General features: G+C 41.8%; 2 protein-coding genes across 2 annotated transcripts; one reads left to right on the top strand and one right to left on the bottom strand.

Annotated features, from left to right (window-relative positions):
• Positions 1-2,590: 2,590 nt before the first annotated feature.
• Positions 2,591-12,209, top strand: LOC139213499 (V-set and immunoglobulin domain-containing protein 10-like 2). The gene is made up of 12 exons (XM_070844209.1): positions 2,591-2,660; positions 3,565-3,918; positions 4,818-5,093; positions 6,257-6,532; positions 7,490-7,762; positions 7,841-8,098; positions 8,181-8,471; positions 8,800-9,150; positions 10,310-10,432; positions 10,526-10,550; positions 10,666-10,761; positions 11,869-12,209. Exons 1-12 carry the CDS (start codon positions 2,591-2,593, stop codon positions 12,011-12,013), a joined length of 2,538 nt encoding a protein of 845 aa, XP_070700310.1. The 3' UTR covers positions 12,014-12,209.
• Positions 12,210-12,367: 158 nt separating this feature from the next.
• Positions 12,368-17,682, bottom strand: chek1 (checkpoint kinase 1). The gene is made up of 14 exons (XM_070843746.1): positions 17,582-17,682; positions 17,279-17,344; positions 16,509-16,623; positions 16,272-16,380; positions 15,405-15,469; positions 15,252-15,321; positions 14,969-15,157; positions 14,729-14,833; positions 14,557-14,640; positions 14,386-14,464; positions 14,123-14,291; positions 13,788-13,919; positions 13,516-13,617; positions 12,368-12,826 (listed from the first exon to the last, which is right to left on the bottom strand). Exons 2-14 carry the CDS (start codon positions 17,341-17,343, stop codon positions 12,743-12,745), a joined length of 1,368 nt encoding a protein of 455 aa, XP_070699847.1. The 5' UTR covers position 17,344; positions 17,582-17,682; the 3' UTR covers positions 12,368-12,742.
• Positions 17,683-18,316: the final 634 nt, after the last annotated feature.

Here is an 18,316-nt window from a genome sequence, read left to right as displayed (position 1 = left end):
CTTATTAAATATAATGTTTCTGCCTGTTTCTATTAGTTGTGGGACCATAGTTCACAACAGTGATTTTTCATGGGTTTTTATTTCTCAAAGGGTAAATGCCAAAATGGAGCTTCGGAGAACTTTAAATGGGCTGTAATCAATATTTTTGCATTAACAATGGATCACATGACTTGTATGTGAAAGACAGACCAGTAGACTGCATAAAATGTGATCATCAGCTGGCTCCCCTCAGTTTAATGGAGCATTTTACCTTTAACATTTAGCAGCTAAAGAGCCTGATATTACCCTCAGGAATGGGTGGAGACCAAAACCAATGAGAGTCTATACTTTATATAAACACGACTTCAAACAATGCTGCCCCATTTCTCTCCATGATGTGTAAATAGGAAACTGTTCGCTGACAAGATCGAGGTTATTAGAAGACAGTATGTCAGTATTGAATTAGCTGGCAGAGATGATATTTCCATCACTCCCACGTTGATGCTTTCACACCCATTTAGTGCAAAACAACCCAAAGCACGCTCACATCTAAATATAGAAATATACCATGGTATATTTCATTTCTATCCAAGCCCCAGGATCCCTTTGTGAGCTGATGAAATTCTTCACAATAAATTTGTTTAATAATTTTAATAATTCCCCAAGCAGACTAGTAACTACAGACCCACTGCATCCAGCTTGTTCGTGGACTTAATACTTTAGCTTTAGGTGGCAGCTCAGCCTGCCTCAGCCTACTTTTTCTACATCATTTATCCTTCAGCTCAATCTTTGAATCTTTTTCATCTTTATATATAATCCTTTCTTCAAGTGATATTCCTATCAAATACTGTCAGTACATTGATGTCTATGTAAAATACTGGTTCTAGTTTGAAGTGAATCAAATCAGAATAAAAATGACCTCATGCTGCATTCCAGTGTGATAAACCACTGGAGAGAAATACTTTTGACTACATCTTCCTATTTCCTATATCTACTTTTATGTTTGTCTTTATGTAAATTCACTTGATTGCTTGATTGTTGTGTTATTTCTGGATTAGATTCAACTTGTCATTGCACAACGCACAAGTACTGAGACAATGAAATGCGTGGAAGCATCTAACCAGAACTGCAAAAAAGCAGTAAGAAGCACAGTATAAGAAAGCAAGAAATAAATAGTCATGTATAAACTAATGCAATAGATGCAGCATTAACAGCAGTTACAGTAGGAGAGTGTATAATGAATACGCTAAGATGTATACACAATATGAAGGGTATGAGCATGTGCAGTAATAGCAATAGTGCAGATAAGAATGTAAGTATAAAATATGCAGTGCAGGTGTAAGTACAAGTAATGTTAGCAGTATTTTATTCGGAAATGGTCTCCCTCAGTGTCTATTTACTTTCTGCTGCATCTCAGTTCTTGTGTCTGCCAGTGAAGAAAACTGATCTCTGTCCTGCATTCATTCATGACACTCGTCTCACATTACATACTCCACTTAACAGTGTGTCCTCCTCTGTCTCTCTCTTATGAACACATGAAGTCACATCGGGATTCTTCACATCTTTACGCATCTTTAAACGGCGGCCCGCAGGGTGCCGAGGTCGCAAGACGTTGTTATGAGGAAACTCAGACCACTGCTGCGAGACGTCCCAGAGATTTCTAAATCTATTTTAATCCTAATCCCATCAGTAGAGTTTACTCTGCTCTCTGGTCCTCATGTGACCTCTGACATTAAAATGTCATGCCTTTAATTTTCAGAATTTTTCAGAAAATGACAGCAGGTAAATAAAGTTTGACTTTACTGTAACTAATTATTTGGATGTTTTTGTTGAGCTCATCACTTCTAAATCAATTCAAAGATGAGAAATAAAACTTCTGTTGTCCGTGTAGCCTATAAGATCTTTTAGCCGTTAAGCTTGTCCTGATGAAAAGGGAAAAGAAAAGATATAAACCCTTTTGTAATTCCTTGTTTTTCATCTCTCTTTTTGTGTGCAACTGCAAGGCTGGCTTTCTCTCTGCATGATGCTGATCTGATGAATGCAGCACTCCCACTGCTGTCATCACAGTTTGAAAAAGACTCGGAGCAAAATTATTTTCATTATCGACTGCTGAATTGTTAAAGAAGATTAACATGAAAGGCCTGTGTGCCTGTGTGTAGGAATGTTAATGTTAAGACCCTGGATGTCAGCTGTGAGTTAATGTGCAGGTGTGTGTGTGTGTGTGTGTGTGTGTGTGTAAAGCTAACCTGTCCACCCATGCGTCTGTCTTGTATAATAGATGAGCTCAGTATCACCGTGTTATTCTAACCCTGCAGGACAAAAAAAGAGGGATGGAGGGATAGAGAGAAAGGAAAAACACATGAATAATTGAGCCCAAATCAGTTTAGTGACCCTCCGTCCCTTCCCCACTCTCAGTCTAATGAAGTCAGTGCCTGCAACTGGATTCTCCAAGAAACTTCTAGACTGGAGAGAGGAAAAGACGGGACCTCAGGCATCTGAGGGAAACCGGTAACAGGCAGTTTTTGCGGTCCAAACATTTTACCTGTTGATCATCTCTACTGTATTTTTTTTGGAGTAAAGAGGTTGTTGGACTCAAGATCATCATGATACCATGGTGGCCCAACTGCTAGGGCTGGCCTTTCTATTTCTGCCTACCAGCCTGAGCAGCTTTACACCATATGGTAAGTCTAGTGTCTTTGGGTTCATTTACTCTTGTCTGAGCTGCGATTTAAATTTTTTTTATACAACATGACTTGAATGAATATATTAAATGCTAGACTGGACAAAAAATCTTTACCATTTATCAACTTTCAGCAGAATTTGTTGTAGGTGATTTGAAGTATAGCACAAGAGATAGTCTGATACTGTAGTTTCAGATCAGTATATCAGCCATTTTCCTTTTATACATGGTGTATAAAAACATACAGCAAACAACGCTAAATGAGGATCACTTGAATTTGTGTTTCGGCTTCTGTTTGTACAGTTGAAATCTAAAACCTGCCAGAGGTACTACACTGTTCCTAAATTTCCTAAAAACATACATTTGAGCATTTCTGTACTTCAGTTGTTTGTCATCTACTGGCAAACACTTATTCTGATGAATACACCTGCAATGAGCTAATATCGACAGATACATCAGCCTGGACCATTAGTCGGTCCGCTCTAATGTCAAGCAAATTGTTAATTAAGACTAAAGAATAGAAAAAAATAGAATCGTTTTTTCACGTGTTGGAAGTTTAGTCTGATTTCGCCATACTAGAATATAATTATAGATACTGGAAAATATTTATACTAATATTGGACATTATTTCAAAAATACTGTCAAGCCTTAATAAATTAACAAGCAAAAGACAGTTAATAAACTGACTGTAGCTGGAAAAACACTTTGACTAATCCGGCTATCTGTTGTGGAATTGCTTATTAAACTATTACAGTGTATCTGAAACTTACAGTGTAATCAATCCTGTAACAGAACACTGGCAGGGCATGCGACACCACCATCTCCTCTTCTTTCACACACACACACACACACACACACACACACACAGTTTACATGCATGTCTGTGTGTCCCCTGCCTCCTCCAGCGGTGAAAATCAACCACAACTGGGAGGTGGTGTACCAGGACACCAATGTGTATGGGGTGGTGGGCAAAGCGGTGCTCCTGGAGTGCGGTGCCACCTTGCCTGACATGTACATATGGAGTTTCACCAAGCCCGGCACTGAAGCTATAAAAGCTGTGGTGTATGATTTGGGGAAAGGAACGAGGATCCAGAAGCTGGCCCAGTCTCTCGGACAGCTGACGGTCATCTCAAACAGTGCAGCTGTGACCATTGAGAAGCTGCCTCTGGCTGCACACGGCCTGTTCACCTGCCAGGCCTTCTACAACATAGAACAGGAGCCCAGAGTCTACTATTACTATGTGCACCTCACTGTCCGAGGTAAGACTCCCTGCTCTCTGAAACATTTACCCTCCTTTCCATCTTTGATAAACATCTGTATACCTCAACACTGGAGCTCAACTGATACTTGAGATTCAAAGGGATACCTTGCACATTTTCAACTGGCTTTGTATCATTACAGTGAGAGGAGTCCTCCTCCTGGGGCTCCCAGCTCTCAAAGTCTGCTGTGTAACGTGAAATGCATGTTTGTGATTGATTCAACAGTAAAATAACAGTAATATTTTTGTTATTAAGTCACAGACTCAATCGAACAGCCCAAAAGCAAATTTGCACTGACGTTGGGAGTGGGGAGCTCTTGGGAGAACTTGCTGTGGGCGACATGGATCAAAGTGAAACACTGTTAATTTGCATATAATGCCCACATAGTAATGATACACATACCAGGAACTAACACTGTTGACAAAGATCCAAATAGATAGATACCACTCTCATATGTGTGCACAGAATATGAAGCTACACAGAGGAGACAGTTGGCTTAGCTTAGCATTAGAGCTGGAAAAAGGCAGAAGCAGCTGGCAAGGCTCTGTTTGAAGATTTAAAAAAAAAACTGACAACCAGCATCTGTAAAGCTCACTAATGAAAAAATGATAACTTGTTTGCTTAATCTGTAAAGTGTCTGCACAGAATGAAAAACTTGCTAGATTTTCTTGATGCAAATTACGCACAAACCAGCTTCTCTACAACCCTGTTTGAAAACCAAAGCACAAATGAAAGTGTTAAATAGTCTTAGGGCCTTGGGTTGTAAATACCTTTACAGGCTACCAGTGAAAAGGTAATAACATAATATAGATACACAAATCTACTGATCAGCGTTCTTCATCTGCTTCAGAGACAGTAAACATACTGTACCTACATGTGGGGCTTTGTCTTGAACACAGTTCCCGTCAGTAAGCCTTACCTCCTGATGAGTGATGCGTCTCCAGTGGAAGGCTCCACGATGTGGATGCGCTGCAATCTCGACAATGGGACTGGACCTATCCAGTACTTGTGGCAACATGAAACCCGCAATGGCAACGTCTCAACCTTTGCAGAGGGCAACAGCAGCACCATCAACGTGACGGATGTCAACCGCAACCACACCGGCTGGTACCGCTGTGTGGCCAGCAACTCCGTCAACAGGCAGAGCTCAAACCGGCTGTGGCTGGACACCATCTGTGAGTGTGTTCTGGGGTGTGGAGATTATTATATTTATTTCTTCATCTACTCATTTATTTTTCATTTTGTGTGATGTTTCAAAGATTTTGCTGAATTCAAAAATAAAAGCCTGACTAACGCCTGAGTCCACGATGGCTCAGTAAACACCCGCTGACTGCCAGCCTCTCTTAACTTTCCAGACTAACAGATAATGGCAGTTATAAATGCCACGACGACATAATCACAAGTAAAATAGTCATCACGAGTGTAAACAGATAAACAACTCTCTCGTTCTTCAGCTGAGTTCATGGGCCGATTGCGGAGGTAGACAGGTACGACAGGTCGACTGTAGAAGTCTTTTTATTCGGGCCAAATTAAATAATTGGACATCAATAATTGCATCTATCGACTGCTGCTGGGCTGTTACAACATTTTCTACAAATATGACAAAAAAATGCTTCTAAAATAACTTGCATACCCTGCCTTTAAAACCACGGCAATGATTTAAGGTTAACCATCCTCAAATCACAGGAGTAGGAGATGAGCATGCATCACATTCTTTCTTTTCTTTGGCATTTGATGTGTGAGAAACCAATAAAGTGTGAGAACATACATCTTCAGCATTTGTCATACTCAGAGAAAATGTCACCATTTAACATGTCTTGAAAGATGAGTTTGATAAATCATTACTCACTGTTTCATGTTGTAGGTCGCAGGTCAGCTTTTGTGAACAACTCTATACTTCAAATTTCCATTTATTTCAATGACTTTTCTTCTGTTGTCTTGGCATTTGAAAAACATGTTGTAATGTTTCTGCTTTGTTATTACTTGAACTCCAGTGGTCTGAATTAGAGGCACAGAGACAGTGTAGCTACCATTAAGTAGTTACACAGTCACTCAGGCTTTGCACAGGGATTTAATTGTCTGAAGGAGGCAATAATGATGTTGAGGACTTACTGACAATAAGCTGAGAGTCTTTTTGTGGGTTTGACAATCTGGACTGTTGTGACAGATTGTAGTAATAATGTGGGAATACATTCAGTCGTAGCAGTGCAGAAATGGAGCAGGTCTCTCACTTTAAATTCTAGTTCTCAACAGACTGACAGGAGGTTGCTCAGCTGTGTGTGTTACAAATGTAATCTGCCCTTCACAACCTGACTGTGTTCATGTCCTTTCTCCTCAGTCGGCCCGGACGTTCCTCAGATAGAAGTGACTCCGTACAGTGTGACAGAGCGTGGGTACTCAGCCCTGGAGAGAGAGACTGTCTCTTTACTGTGTCAAGCCCAGTCCAACCCGGCCAGTCAGTACGTCTGGTTCCACAACAACACCCACGTCTCATCCAGCCCGCAGTACATCATCACCAAGATCCTCCGCATGCACACTGGCAACTACGCCTGCTTGGCACAGAACTCCTACCTCAACACCCGCTCGAAAAAAACCATCAGCCTGACTGTCTACTGTGAGTGTGACCTCTGACCTTTGACCTTGGACCATGCCATCAGCTCTCCTACTCCTCTGTGAACCCTTCTACTCCGTCCTCACCTGTGTTCCTCTGTCTTGGTGCTACAAATGGCGAGGAGTGTAAAAGTCTGAGATGTGACATTTATAGCACAAGACGAAGAAAACACAAATCCAGGATCTTTACCACCCTTCATTTTCACCTGTATTAACCACTCCACCTTAAATACAACTCCCTTCCAATCAAACCTCTCCTGTTTTCAGTGGTACGCAGAAACCTCCTGCACTTCCTCTCTTTTAAACATTCCTGCTCCATTCAGTACATCACCTCATATTTCAAGCTCCCTGTACTGACTGAGACCAAACAGACCCAAAAGCTTGTAAATGCACAAACACTTACATGGCAACACACACACACACACACACACACACACACACACACACACACACAGCAGAGTGTGGAAGTGCTGCAGACCTATTCTCCTGTTCGGGCCATCTGGGAAGTTGATGGGACTCTCTGGCAGGTACCTCGCTGTGATGTCACAGCCATGGCAAGTGTTGGTTGGCTAGAAGGCCGATGCCTGTCATTCTGCTCTCCTGTTTGGTTTTGTTAAGTTTATGCATTTTTGCAAGTCACTCCGATCCCGTGTCTGATATAAAACAATGTATCATCCAAGAGGGACAGAGGGCACTTCCTTTTTATCTTTCACATTAGGAAAGACGAACACTTGTTGTACTGTCTTGGCATTTTGTTACCCAGTTCTATCACAAGAAAAGATGGCAGATAAAATATATATCCAATGAAAAGCATAGTTCTTCCTCTATAATTTGGTTAGATGGTTCAAGCCCAACATGCTGAATATCTAAGCCCCACAGGCACTTTCTCTGACTGTGGTGACCTCATGTAACCACCACTTTGCACATCACTGCCTCGTTACGCTGTATCCTATCCCCACAGACCCTCCTGATGGCTCCCCCTCCTGTTCTATGGAGTCGGCACTGAATCACACCTCTCTCAGACTGCTCTGCTCCTGGCCCGGTGGACTCCCCTCCCCCTCCCTCCACTGGACCGGACGGGTGGGTCAAGCTGGCACATGGCAGCAAACAAATCCACTGAACAACACTGCCATCTTGCTGTCAACTGAGGGCCTGACCTCCAACAACAGCTTATTTACATGCATGGGATCCCACACGGCACTAAAACAATCGAGGACATGCAGCACTCGCGCTTGTAAGAAAACGCTAAAAGATAAAGTTTTATATCTTAACTGCTGTAAACGTCTCACTTAAACCTCCTCTCTTCCACCAGATGTTCCCCCTGCAGAGCCAGTGTGTTTTGCTTATGTGACCAACAACAAGCAGTATCTGATGCTGTCCTGTTCCTGGGATGGAGGGGCCCCGAAGGCCTTGGTGTGGTGGGAGGGCCCGGGCGGCCAGGGCAAAAGTGGTGAAGAAACCTCCAACATACTGATTCTCCACTATGGCACCGCCCGCAGTGGGAAACCCTACATCTGCCACGCAAAGCATCCACTTCTGGTCCAAACCAGGACCTGCAGGCTCACACTGGGTCAGTGCACATAGTCAGACACATCTCACAACAAGTAACAGATGATTTCTTAATTAATTCATGTGTACATTGTCACCTGTAGAGGCTCCTGTATTGCTGACGCAGCGCAGAGTTGTGTCTGTATACGAGGGGAGTGATGTCCAGCTCACCTGCAACCTGAGAGCCAACTATCTTCCCGTCAGTGACATCACCTGGTTTAACAATCAGGGTGTGGATGTCCAAGGCACCTCAAAGTACACACTGCTGCGAACATCTGTGTGGGCCAATCTGACTGTGAGAGACACGCATGAGGTTCAAGACAGCGGCGAGTACAGGTGCACCACTTCCAACGCAGTGGGAGGAACTGAAATCAATGTCACTTTAGTGGTCAAGAGTAAGAAATTGTTTTATGTATTTTTTTTTTTTAAACCAATTTCTGTGGCCTTCCTGTCAGAGCTTTTTAAAGCAATGCTTCAATATTCTGGGAAATCCCTGTTTCCTAGCTAAACTAAACTAACCCTCTACAAGCTTCAGCTTCAAATTTACTGCACAAACATGAGTGGTATCAGTCTTCCTCAGTCATAGGATTCTTCCTATTTGGACCACAAATATCTGTACAAAATTTCATGGCAATCCATCCTATAGCTGTTGAGATATTTCAGTGTAGACCAAAGTGATTTAGACACATATTTCCATTTGGTTGTGTTTTGTCTCTTTATCAGAGCACCCTATGCCGCCCAACGCGACCCTGGTCAGCGTGATGTACAACAGCCGACTGCGTAACGAGGTGGAGCTGGAGTGGCAGGTAGACAGCGAAGAAGAAAGAGGTTGGACAGGTTTCATCTTGGAGCACAGATGGGTGTCAGAGGGACCAGGAAGGAGGAGCAGCACCAACGATTCAAAGGAGATGGAGGAAAAGATTGGTCCACCAGTCTGGTACCGTAGCATCATCGAGGACCCAGAAGGCAGGAGTCATACAGTAGCGAGACTGACACCAACCGCTACCTACCTGTTCCGCATCATACCTGTCAACCACCGGACCATTGGACACCCTTCTGCAGCAAAGACTCCAGGTATAATAAGTGAGCAGAGTCAGGAAAGTGTGGTCAGACACGTGACTTTTGGCAAAGAACTGGGCAAAGACAGGGGCTGGAGTTAGGGATGTCTTATCAAACAGATGATAAAATAATGGGCAAAGGCAGGAGAAACAAATAATGTGAAATTTTTAGGAGACAGGCGAGTTAGGCGACCATTCAAAGATTGTTGATGCTGCTTGTCTTGCTGTGATTGCTGTTTTGATGACAGTCTAACATTTTTTTTTCTTTTTTGTTACCCACTTAGGTGAAAGACTCATACACAATCTAAAAACAAATACAAACACACACACGCACGCACACACACACCTCACGGCTTCAAACCTTCCACTCACTTCCTCTTTACCTCTTTCCCTTCCCTACCCCTTCCCTTTCCTCTAACTGACCCTGTGTGCTTCCTTTTGTAAATTATTTGTGTTAATTGTACTTTGTATAGTAGGATTTGACTCCACGTGATTGTTTAGGTGTAGAAAGGCTCGTAGGTCAGGTGTCAGGTCGCGTTTGGTCAGTGGTTTTCAACCCTTGTACTGTCAATGCATCAACTAATTCAAACCTATGCTCAGTGCAACAGGGTTTACTTTAAAGCAAGTCTATGTAACTTTTGCTGAACCTTTGCATCTACAGTGGCCAGAAGCAACAATTACAGGATAATACTAAATGCTAAAGCCAAATGTAACAGGATCCTGAGTAAACACAAGTCATCACTCAGTAATTTCCATTACACAGCTATACCTACCTAAGTTTAAAGCTCACATTAGCCACCATAAAGAACTGGTCATACCAGACCAAGTAAGACTGCAGTCGGAAAACTAGTGAGTCTGTGTTAAACTGTGCAATGGTCAGTTTTACTAGTTATAAATTTAACTTTTTGTTTCTAAGAGGAAGAAAGTGTTTTTTTCCCCTCTTTCAAAAGTTGCTGACTTGACAAAATTATTTTGACAACCGAACTAATGAAAAAATACTTCTTTAAATACAGTTCCTTCTCTGTGGCGTTAACAGTTAAGCTACTGTAACATGAGGGGACATGGGTTGAGAACCACTGGAAAGAAGTGAAACATGATGACATGACATTTATTAAGTGTCCTGTGTTATGCCAGAGGTGTACTATTTTGCAATGTGTAACTGTGATGTGTTGCAGCGGAACCACGCTCCAATATGTACCCTGCTGTGATTGGAGCAGCTATAGGCGGGATGCTTTTTGCAGCCATCCTCACAATGTTGCTGCTCGTATTCATAATCCGCAACCGCAACAACAATCCCCGTGAGTCCCATACACGAGCACCAACATCCAAGTGGCTTGAATATGAAGATATATGTTTATGTTACATTAAATGTTCTGTGTTTCCTCTCCCAGGACTACATGACATGCTGTTTGGTTTGTGAGTATCGTAATTATTGTCTATGTAATGTAAACATGAAAACATTTTTTAAATTATGTTGACAGCCAATTTTGTGTACAGACCTTTAAAGCCATTTTTCTTTCGGTGTGTCCAGGCAGCACAGCCAGTCGAGAGAAAACATCAACTTCCCAGAGGATGAAGTGGTGGGAGCGTCAGAGGGAGGAATAGAGGAGATTGGTGGATCATCAGGCAAGATGAACAAACATCAAACTCATATTCCTGCAAACCTAAAGATGAACTTGACCACTCTGATTTGGACTTTTTGGTGACTTTAAATGTGCTCCCATTTTGTGAAACTTGCAGTCCAACTCACATTTAAAAGCATGTTTCTTTAAGAAATCAGAAACTAAAAGGGAGAAGCTTTTATCTGATGTTTTGTGGTTCCATAATGTTCTCCCCGATCTTTTGATGAATCTGTTGGAGTACTGTTAGTTCTCCGTCAGTGCAGATGAAGAACAGCCAAACATCTTTTGTATAAACCAGTATTGTAAGCATAGACAAAGGATACGTTTCATACTGATTAAGACAAAAGAACAATTATGTTTGCTTATTAATTTTTACTCAGAGGAAAATAGCTCCGTTAATGTCAGTCTGCACACTAGATAGCAGCACATTACACAGCATGTAAAAATATCTGCACACGTCAATCTGGCCTGTTTAGATGTCGGTGTGGTCTTTACTCTTCAGTAACATTAACACTAGGCTGTCTGCACGTGACTTTTACGCTACAATTTGTTTGTTTCGTTTTAGTCTTGTCAAAAAGGGGTGACTAAACCTATGACTCGATTGGGACTTTAAAAACTCAAACTTTTTTTTAAAACTTAATTTGGGAACTAAATTCTCAGTTGAAAATTCACAATTTCTTTTTTTGTGTGCAGGATTTGAAATATTAGATGATGTCTGGGTTTTTTTTTTAGAAATACAAACAGCTAACTCCGTGTGTTAAATTGAAATGCTCTGCACACCAACCGAGTTGTTTCTACTTCTGGCTGATTAGACTTCTGCTCAAGTTGAAGTTGGGCAGAGCGATGATGGTAATATGTCGCCAGACATCACCAAACTTCAAGTGCCTTACACTTAAAAATGTGTTTTGCTCCTTGTTACTTAAATTGGACACATTCACATTTCCACATTCATCTGCTGCAAGTGTAAAGTTTCTCTGTGCCGACCTTTTATCCGAGTTTAAAACATTTACTGTCATCTCATTAGACTTAATGATTAATCTGTTTCAACCATCATCAGAGCTGAAAATCTTTTTTGCTTGTGTACCTGACACTGAACCTTTACACTGGTCTTTTCCAGGTCCAACCATGGCTTTGCCCCGGGCAGCTTCACCCCTCACCACCTCACCCCCGAGTGCCACTACCAGCCAAGCCCCGCCCCATGGAGATGGTGATGAGCCTGTCAACGTCACCATCACCGTCAAGGCCACAGGCTCATAGTCATAGAGAGAACTCCTAATTTAACCTGGAATTAATGTTTTTGTAGACAATAGACAGTTTTCAATCATTACAGTATGTGTAGCCGTTGACTCAAGTCAACTACAAGTTACAAACTCTCCTTATTAATCTGTCTCCACAAAGCATTGTCAGCCACAATTGTCTTGACGTGTGGACAATAGATGATGATTGATTTCTACATTAAATGATATGCATGTTTACTGCTCAGCCAACAGGAGTATTTTTTTGTTTTAGCAGTCTACCAACAGGGCACTTTCACACATACTTAAACTGGATACTGACAAAAATCATCGTCATTAAATGCATAATTTATCGCAGAACACTTCGCTTTCAATGTTGGTCTTTTAATAATTTATTCAAGGCTTTGGACTGTCCATCATCAAACAAACAATCAGAGCAAATCTGTCTTCTCAAAGGCAGAACATGGACACACACACACACGCCTCTATGCCCTTTGTGTACCTACCTTAGACAATAGTCACATAATAACACTAAACTAGACCTGATGCTTAAACCTTTAAAAAAGTAAGAACTAGACCCAAGTTAAAAATGTCTGCCCCCCGACATCTAACACTTAATTGGTTCTCACAAGGACAGAAGCAAAGGAAAACAAACACACTTGAATAGAACGGCAGAATACATTTAAAAAACCAACAGAACAGCTAAATATTTACAGGTCCTTAGTACTGTAGATTTGTTCGTCCAGACTGCTCATGAGATCTTCTGAGTGCTGATGATGTCTCCGAGCTTCTGTTTTATTTTCACAAAGAGACGCTTAAACTCCAGACCGTCACCCTGGAAACACAAAGACACGCATCAACGTCTCGCAGAAGAAAATGCGCACTCACACAATGACGTAATACCCATTACGTAATTAGGTCTAGCTCTTTCCTGCTTTTTAGCCCTTTAACTTTTTACATATGAGTCAAGAGGTGTAAACGTGAAGTCATGAGGAGAGAGAGAGAGTTTTGGTGACGGTCATCCAGCATCTTCAGCGCTACATGTTCTCAGAGGGGAAAATAAAGTACATCATAAAGTATATTTCTGCTACCTGACAAAAAGCTGGCGTCCATTCAAATTGGTTGCCATTTTATCATCTCGCAATGCTAAGCCAATTCTGAAATTGCCTTATTTAAAGTTGTTTTGCATTGCAGCATATCATGTTGATTCATCTTAATTTCATAATTTAATCTACATTTAGTTAATTTAAGAGTGAGGGTTAAGACCGTTAAGACATAACTGAGACCACCTCCTCATCCCAAGCAATCTGGCACAAAGTACCTCACTTGTATAGAACAAGTTCTCCACCTAGATTTGCACAATGGTTATAAGGAAAAATGCACAGGACATCAGATGATGAGAGGGTGAGGGTGTACTGGATTTTAGCATAGAGAAAACATACTGTTACATCCCTGCCCTCAATGTCGTGATAAATTATTCATCTTAGAAACAATATATATACTTTTTTCAATGCCAAAACCCACCTTAGACAGTCTGAAGTCCAGCAGCACTCTGTGATTCATCTCTAGCAAATGGACTTTGAAGATGAGTTTGTTGTTGCGTTTGTCCAGAGTGCTCACCGTCACCTAAAAGGCAGAGAGATGTTAAACTAACGTGTGTTATGGTCTGTAGCAGCTAGAAGAGGCTTCTGTGTTAATCTTGGTCTGTATGTGTTCCAGTCATGTAGCCTGGCAGGAGGTGTTTTCTTTACACATCAGTGTCAGATTTTTTTTAAACGTGTATAAAACAGATGTACCTGTTTAGTGCAGGTGAGTTTGAAGCCAAGTGCCAGGCCGTCACAGGCCTCTTTCAGGGCAGATAAGGAGGCGTCAGCGTTCACAGTGGTGAAGAAACGCGTCAGTCTGCGTACTAATCGCTGCCATGGCGACTACACACAAGACAGAAGTAAAATAATAACAGCATTAATGCATCACTGCAGCATTTTAAGAATTCAAATCATAAATCGTGAAGGACAAACATAAAAAAATGGCCGCTCAAGTCTGCTGAAAATTCACACACATTGATTGTTTGTATTAAAAAACAAAACAACAAAAAAAGACTAATGGATGTAGCATCGAGTGTGTGAATTACCTGACTGGCTCCTGGTGTGCCGAGCAGCTGACTACCAAGCAACATGTGCTCAGGCTTGGTCGGCTGAGAGAAGCTGACTTGACCTTCAGTTTGGCCGATTAGCAACATGGCTTCCCAGCCACCTGCTGTGAGATCAGGCTGAGAGCTGGAAAACTGCATCCTGTCATCACTGCAGAGGGAGGAGTGTGTGAGGTCACAGACACAAAAAGAGATACACCTTTGAGTTGAACTAAAAAAAAAAAAAAAAGACACAAAGCTCTGACCTGTTGGCCCTGGGTATGAGTCCCACATCTGATCGCAGAAGTTTGTTTCCTCCTGAGCCTGGAGGTGGTTGTTTTACGCCTGCAGTGATATACACACACACACGGACATCAGTCCAGTGAACATTAGACTTAAAGTTGAGTTGATTCTACTGTACAAATACTGAGACTTGCCTTGTGCAAACCAGCGGTCTTTCTTTATGTCTGTGATGCTGATTCGTGCATCTGGACTCGCCAGCAGTAATTTGGACAACAAACCTGAAGACAGAAGTTGGATGTGAATGAAATAAAGCTCAGAGACTATTTAGACAAGTTAGTATTTAAACTTCTATAACATGTGACATACTAAGAGGCATTGGTTGTATTTTCTTCCAAGGAGGTAGGTACGTATTCTTTTGGAGCCAATCTGAATATTCTTGACAGCTCTCAGTGGGCTGGTCCCACGGCAGCTCTGAAAAGGAAGCAACGCAGTGAAGGTGGCAAAATGTCTCAGCACATCTGCAGCATAAAATTGAAGCTGCTGGAGGCGCACGGAAGAAATGGTGCAAGACGGCTGGATTGGCATGTGTTGTATACACAGACTCACCTCCAGCCAGCATGGCAGTGAGGACAATCCCACAAGCCCAGATATCTGCAGGCTGAGCTTTGTACTCTGCTTGGCTGAGAAGCTCCGGAGCCACGTAAGGAAGAGTCCCGCAAAGTCGACTCAGAAGACGCTCTCGTCCTTTGAAACGAAACATGGTGGCCAGGCCAAAATCTGTCAGCTTCAGGTTATCTAAAGGCGAAGGACAACAGCAGATGATGGTTACAATAACATGCAAAACAAAGTTATTTATTCATTACCTTCATACACATTATATAATCCTCACCTTTGTCATCCAGCAAAATGTTCTCTGGCTTTATGTCTCTGTGGGTGATGCCAGTACTGTGGAGATACTCCTGCAAAAGTGTGACTGAGGATTTAGTAACAGCAGAAACGGGTGCAGAAAGGTCACACCAACTCACAGATTTGCTTCACTCACCACAGCCGCTATTAGCTGCTGGAAAAATCTATGTGCATCTTTCTCCGCCATCCCAACATCAGGCTCTAAGATAAAAATAAGCCAGCATTTTAATGACCACAATCCAAACGAAGAGCAATAAACATGGGAAACAAAAGTCAGTGTAAGTAAGCATGAACTTTTTTTGTGCTTAATACTAAAGCTCTTTCCGACCTTTTCTAATCCTACATTCTGTAATGAATACAAATGTTAGGTAATAGTGTAGATACTCTGCTATTCCTGCACTGCAAAAACTAGTTAGTGTAAAAGTCTAGTATGATTTCATTAATTTTAAACCTGGGCCATGTCCTCACACATTTAACACAAACGAACTAACTGATGGAGGCAGTGGTAGACCGGCAACTCCTGTGTTCTGTGAGGCAAAATGTTTTCGTCAATGGAGTTTGGTGGCTTTGAACTGAGCAATGTAGCAGCTGTTTCTGGTGAAATAAAAATTATCTTACAGGTCTGTCTCTGTAGGGATCCTTTTCATAATGTTGTCAGACACTTAAGATAAAAACAGGGAGGTACTTTGGTGGGTGCGGTTTTCCCAAAGGATAATTTCACGGCTGCTGGCATTGGCGATTTACTGGACTAACTCCAAAACCATTTGTACAACAACAAAACCAAAATATGTAAAAATCCTCAAGGAACCCTATAAGTTTCATTTGATGGTCTGAAACTGAATACATGTGGTTCCTGGCTAAAGAGAAGAATGAATGATGAAGTCATATTTTGAGGTTTCAATCTAACATTTTAACTGACCCAGACTGTTAAAACCATTACTGGTCAGGTCACACCCTCCATGAGACCAGTCCTACGTTTGCCATCTGCTGTCATGCGTCTCACCGATTCGGTCGAACAGCTCTCCTCCGGTGCAGTACTCCAGGAAGAGGTACATAGTGGAACCTTCCTTCCGATGGCCAAAAAAACGCACAATGTTGGGGTGATTGAGCATCTGTCAAAAGAAACAGAACATTTTCCATGGTGCAGATTTGATCATTTCTAGTTTACGGTTATAAAGAATATGTATACGTAACCTTTAACTTTAGGTCATATTAACAGTACTGAAGGTGACTGACCCACCTTATGGACGCAGATCTCCTTCTTGACATTTTCAGCACACTCTTTAGCCTGAGAGGTATCGATCACCTTCACTGCTACCGCCTCCTCCGTCTGTCTGTTCACTAACAGCCTCACTCTGCAGCCAAACAATAAACATGGATGGGTATCAAGGCTGCGATAACACTGGTCTGTCAAACATGGGAGGGTCGCCAAATATTCGGATTTCTGCATTACATCATATCAAAGATTATTCTATCGCTATTGTAAATACATATTTCTCTATGGCAAAACCAAAGCGGAAGGGGAAGAGCCCCACTGACAAACTAAACTATATAATTGCAATCACCACATTTTCTAGAGTTTCTTGACTTGTTTGTAAAACATTTGTGCAATAGGTGTACGGACATGACACCGATTTCACGTACGCCAAGGAAAATAAAGTACGTTGTGGTAAAAACACTGCAGATAAAGAGGAGCTCTGATGTTTTTAATGTGCATATGTATCTCATTGACCTCTGAGGTTAGCAAGTGGCACCTTTTCTTAAAAAGTAAAAGATTGCTGTGCTGGTTTTCCAACTTGAAAACTCTCCATGAAGGTCCTGTGAGGAGCATGTTGTAGGAATACGCTCCTCTTGTGTCTTGTGATTGATGTTTAGCTCACCAGATGAGCATTTTTGTGGCACAGAAGATGTCCACAGGATACTCAGGTGAAACATTGTCTGTGTGTGTGAAAGCACCTCGATGCACGGTTATAAAAAATGTTGTAAATCACAATAACAAAGGATTCATACTCTCCATAGGCTCCTTCTCCCAGTGTCTGAACGAGGTCCCAGTCTTGCACAAAAGGCACAGCCATGCTAGAAACAGAAACACACAGTCACACTCAACACACACCTACATTTTCCAGGCAAATATTTCCTCATATCTCTTATTTTACAACAGGTAGATACTGTTACTCTTACACCGTGTCTTTGTCAAACTGTTTAAGGATATTCTGTGATCCTGATGGGGATGAAACTGTTAAATGTCCTTCACCTACGTGACGCACGGAAGCTAAACGCTGTTGTTGACTCGTAATTAAACAAATATCTTACCTGGACAGCCTCTCTCAGCCAGCAAGCGTTTTAAAAAAGTTTTCGCAAAGATTACACAGACTTTTCCATGTGACTGCGTTGAATTTGGCACAAATTTGGCGCGTTGTTGTTTTACTGGCGATAACTTCCGCCTCAGACGTCACTTCCGTCTTTTTCTTCTTCGTGTGTTTCTGCTCCCCATTAGCGCCTCCTGTTTACAAAAATATTCATGATTTACACTGCTCATCAGATTATAATCCCGATTCACCATATAACACATGATGCAGCTTTGACTCACAATGTCATGAAAATGTAATAAATATTCATTGATGCTAATAAATGTAAAAGGACTTTCTCTCTATAGGCCTACCTACATTTATAGGTTCCATATTATGCAAAATACACTTTTTGTGTTTTATCACCATAAATATGTCACCAGTCTGCCTAAAGACTGCCAAACTATGAGAAAAGGCCGTGCTCTCTATTTCCCACCTGCTCCATTTTTCAGTAGATGCGTGTGAAAACACAAGTTTAGATTTTGCACCCCTAATGAGAGGATAATAAGGGGATCTGTAGACCATGTGACCTCCTGCAGACCTTCAGCAGGGCGACTGTCTTCACCCACTGAAGCCCTCCTCAGTCCACCATGCTGTCATCCATTGTTTTTCCTCACCAACACCAGCTCCCAGCAACTTGAAAATGAAGCTGAAAATAGCTGCAGCGACATCGAACCATGTAAGACTATTCTAGTAGGAT

The sequence above is a fragment of the Pempheris klunzingeri genome, chromosome 14, assembly GCF_042242105.1.
Source record: "Pempheris klunzingeri isolate RE-2024b chromosome 14, fPemKlu1.hap1, whole genome shotgun sequence".
Taxonomy (NCBI): domain Eukaryota; kingdom Metazoa; phylum Chordata; class Actinopteri; order Acropomatiformes; family Pempheridae; genus Pempheris; species Pempheris klunzingeri.
This window is presented reverse-complemented; position numbering and strand designations above follow the sequence as displayed.